This window comes from Ptychodera flava, unplaced genomic scaffold (assembly GCF_041260155.1).
Source record: "Ptychodera flava strain L36383 unplaced genomic scaffold, AS_Pfla_20210202 Scaffold_128__1_contigs__length_163778_pilon, whole genome shotgun sequence".
NCBI lineage: Eukaryota > Metazoa > Hemichordata > Enteropneusta > Ptychoderidae > Ptychodera > Ptychodera flava.
In genome coordinates, this window is record NW_027248310.1 from 140459 (window position 1) to 144735 (window position 4277).

A 4277-nucleotide genomic window follows, 5' to 3' on the forward strand; every position below is an offset into this window, starting at 1 on the left:
GTTTTATAAGTTGTGTCTATGTTTCCTTTCATGAAAAACAACAAGCTTAAATTCATTTCAAATATAAATAAATTAATAATTGATCTGTAATTTATAACATGCTAATTAATGCATTTCTATAGTTAGCTGTAATTACAACATGTCCATATTCTGTATGTGAATCTTGTCACATTATGTCAAGTCTTGGCATGCAAATATGGCCTGTTTGTATGAAGTAGTACTGTACATTTGGCTTGCTACTGGTACTGCTTTTATTCCTTTCATTTATCATTTGTAAAATATCACAATTTATATTTACATGTAAGGCCACAGCCCCTGTAAACAACTAAATCACTTTCCTTTAAAAAAAATTTCAGATACAGAATACCAGTGACGCTGCCAGCAGGAAAGACTCGGCTGCTAAAGCTAGGAATTTTCTTCAATTGCTGACAAGTAAAAATGGAGTATACTTTCTATTTCTATTATGGGACATATCGACGTGCCTGTCAACATTATCATTGGTCTTTCAAGACAGAACAACAACAGTTGCATCTATCCTAGGGGAAGTGAAATCAGCTCAGGCAATTTTGGAATCTTACAAGGAAAGGTGGGTAATTCCTTAGCTATAGCATTGTTTTACTAAGGACACATGCTGTAGCTTGATAGTTGCATAGTTCAGCAGAACAATGAAAACCAAATGTGAAATGCCACTACAGATTATCCTGAAATTTCGTTAACCACTCTGATCTGAACTATTGGCATCTAGTGATGAAGTGCGATTAGAAACAAGCTTTTTTACTTATAAATAACATGTCCCAGATTTCCTTAGATCAGTGGGCGTAGTGACTGTTGATGTACATTAGATATAAAATTGTTCAATTTTACCATTTCTTTTCCTAGTGATGGTCCCAAACTTATGCAGGTCATAGGTAGTGATATGTTTTGTGGCCAGATGCTTTCAGGGAACGTAGTTAGTTTCACAAGTGCTAGGAAAAGTCTGCTTACAAAGTTGATAGATTGTCTCGCTGATCGGTTTGAGGTAGATGAAGAAATCCTAAATGCAACTTCAATTGCTAACTTAAATGCATGGCCTCCATCCCTTCAAGATGAGCCAGGTAATGTGTCAATGCATTGGTGTAGATTTGCATGGCATGGCACTGCATGGAATTTTAGTTGTGTTCTTACTCATCACTGTTTTTAGTAAATTTTGTTATCAATACTAATATAGTTATTTATAAGTAAGCAATTTGGCACATGGGCAATGTCTCTTGTCAGTTACAGAGGCCAACAGTGTGGTTTATTCTGTACAACTGAAATATGTCTACATTGTAGTCACTTAAAATAGTGTGGAAACATGAAAAAAAGTTAAAGCACTGTTTTGAGAGTTCACATAACAAATGTTTTAATATGAGCTGTTGACCTTGTGCTCTATATTTGTTACATTATTTAATAATGTTCTATGTTCTTCAAATAATACTCCTCAGCACCTTTCAAGATTTTCAATTTCCTCGGTCAGCTGAGACTGTGATACAATTTTATTTGTGTGGTTAATATAGTAATGTTATTCAATTATATATTGCAAAATAATTTTTGGTACTTTTCTTGTAGACTTTGGTAATCATTCCTTGACTCTGCTGACTAAACAGTTTGGACCTGCATTGCAACAGGAGAATACTGAGAGTTTGTATCCAGAATGGATCAGATTTAAACACCTTCTGTATGCCAGGTATGTTAGTCTTGTCAAATCATTATTACATACATGTAACTTTTACCAAACTTACAGCAGTTACTTCGAATGCAAAATCTTGATTATCACTGAAATTGTTTCACATACATCAAAATCACTGATTTTTGTTCAATTTGAATTTTACTTTTTACAGATTCAACAATGTGTCTGCAGTTACATGGGCACAGATCAACTCTGCTTTGGTTGGGAAATGTCCCAATATTTTGGCATTGATTGACCTTATCCTATCATTACCTGCCAGTTCAGCTGAAGCCGAAAGAGGTTTTTCTCAAATGAAGATTGTGAAAACTGACTGGAGGAGCCGGTTGACAGACTCGAGTCTATCAGATCTCATGATGGTGCAGCTTAACAGTCCGAGTATTGAAACTTTTGATCCACATGACTCAATAAACATTTGGCTCAAAAAGAGTAGACGACCTTGCTTTAATGAAAGTAATAAAACAAAGCCCAAAGACAGTCCCACTTTGGTTAGCGATGCAGCTGGAGCGGGAGAGGAGCAAGACCAATCATTGGAATGTGTAGCCATGAGCAAACCTTGTGAATCTCAGCAGCAGAAGATGACTGATAGTGATGATGATGATGCTCAGGATTCTGGTGCAGAAGAGGATTTCTACTCTGATGAATCAGATGATGCTTCCATTAATTACAGACTTAACCATGCACAGAAAGCATATGCAATGTTTCAGCAAATTTCTATGTCTGATGACTAGTGAACAGTACTGTGGAAACCACAGTTCTACCATGTTTGACATTGACTTTCTTCAGTGGCTAGGATACTAGTCAGTAACAGTTGACTCCTAAATGTAAATGATATGTTTCTGTAAGTGCTGAGAGTTTTGCTTTAATGTGAAATAAAACATTTTTCGAACAACAAGTTATTGCCTAGTTATGTCATGAGACTTTCAGACGGGACTACCAAATCTTTTGCAGGACCACTGAATTAAACATTTTACTGGTCCTGCGGGATAGTGATCATTTTACACGAATGTCGAACCCTGCAAAGTGTTTTTGTTCTGTCAGTGTACATTACGAGATTGGTGGATGTTGACGGACATCTTGCGTGAGTTTGGTCCTGACATGCATGTCGTTTCGATCTCCTTTTTACTGTGCAGGGGAGAATGAATTACGTTCCTCATGGGTTTCAAATATGTCAAAAAAATACGAAGTTTTGAGTGGATTTACGATTTCGTTTGTAAAATTACGAGCAAAAATTTCAGCTTCCCATTTCATCGGCGCGACCGTGCAAGAAACCTCAGTCTCCTACTACCTCCATAATCACATGTTGTACAACATGAAAGGCCGGCCTCTTGAAACACTCAGTGTGTAAGCGTGTGGAAATTTGCGTAGTGTTTTTTTCTCATTTAATTTGGCAAATTATCAGCAAAAACCTCAATAATTCAAGGTAACCCTTTCTTCTCAATCGCTTCCTGAAAAAATTTGATGCAAAAATCGTGCATCGGCGAGAGTAATAAGCGTAAGGGTAAAGAGACTGAGAGTATTCATACAGAAATAGCCCATAGTTCGATTTTGGTTTTCCTGTTTTTCGTTTGCATTTTGGCCGAATGGTTGCCTATTAGCGGGTTTTGAAATTTTAAAGCATCTAAAAATATTAAAATGACTTTTCATTAACAAACGAAATAAAAAAGTAAGAAATTCAATTATTTATCTACAAAATAAAAATATTTTTGGCAGGCTGAATCATGCAGCTAAAAAGTGAACAATCAATGTTAAAATTCCCAACCGTTCATTGCTGTGGCGCTCGAATACGCAGTCAGTTTCCGTGAAACCGGATGAAATTTTCTTTCAGGCGAGGCGTTTCAAGTTACTCTTGAGAAAAGTTACTTATTTATCAGTTGTTGTTTTACTGTTTCATGACTCATGTTTCTGATCCAATCACTTGTTGACCTGAAAAACAACGATATTTAGTACTCTTTTTCAACAGACTTTTAGTAAGTAGCCGCGGTACAGCTGTCTAAATACTATCGTTTTCAAAGTACATATTAAGTGAACTTTGTAAATGAACATTCTGAACCATCGTGTAATGTTATGCTTGGAATTTTGTTGCTTTTGAGGTTTATTCGTGGTTTTTTGTTTCTTTCCATCATCAAACATTGACAAGTAAGCTTGTAAAACTAGCCTTAAATCACTTAAATTAGAATTATGTGTTACTTTCTGGTTTTGTAATATGTAAAGAAATAAATAAGTTGATTTCTTTTGATCCTTTCCACTTATTGGTATTTTTCCTGGTTTAAAGTTACTAATACCCTTAACCCTTAGTCTCTACAATCTTAGAAAAATGAAACGATTGATTTAATAAAAGAAACTTATTGTGACACAGTTCAGTCATTTTCATAACTCTGGTTCAAAATTCAGTGTGCTATACTCATATCTTGGCAGTGCTGAACTCTTCTGTCATAGTATCTGCAATTGAAGAATTACTTCACATAGAATAATTTGTAAATGTAAATCAGTGCTGTTGAAGATTATTTAATTGTCAGGGTGTTGCCAACTCTTGTGTGTATATAAGTATGTCCGGTTCTGAGATGAGCTG

General features: G+C 35.5%; 1 protein-coding gene across 1 annotated transcript; it reads left to right on the top strand.

Moving 5' to 3' along the window:
• The first annotated feature begins 551 nt into the window (after positions 1–551).
• On the top strand, positions 552–2600 carry LOC139126820 (uncharacterized). Its single transcript, XM_070692759.1, has 3 exons — positions 552–586; positions 1588–1705; positions 1860–2600. The coding sequence occupies exon 3, from the start codon at positions 1999–2001 to the stop codon at positions 2434–2436; it is 438 nt and encodes a 145-aa protein (XP_070548860.1). The 5' UTR covers positions 552–586; positions 1588–1705; positions 1860–1998; the 3' UTR covers positions 2437–2600.
• The last annotated feature ends 1677 nt before the right edge of the window (positions 2601–4277 follow it).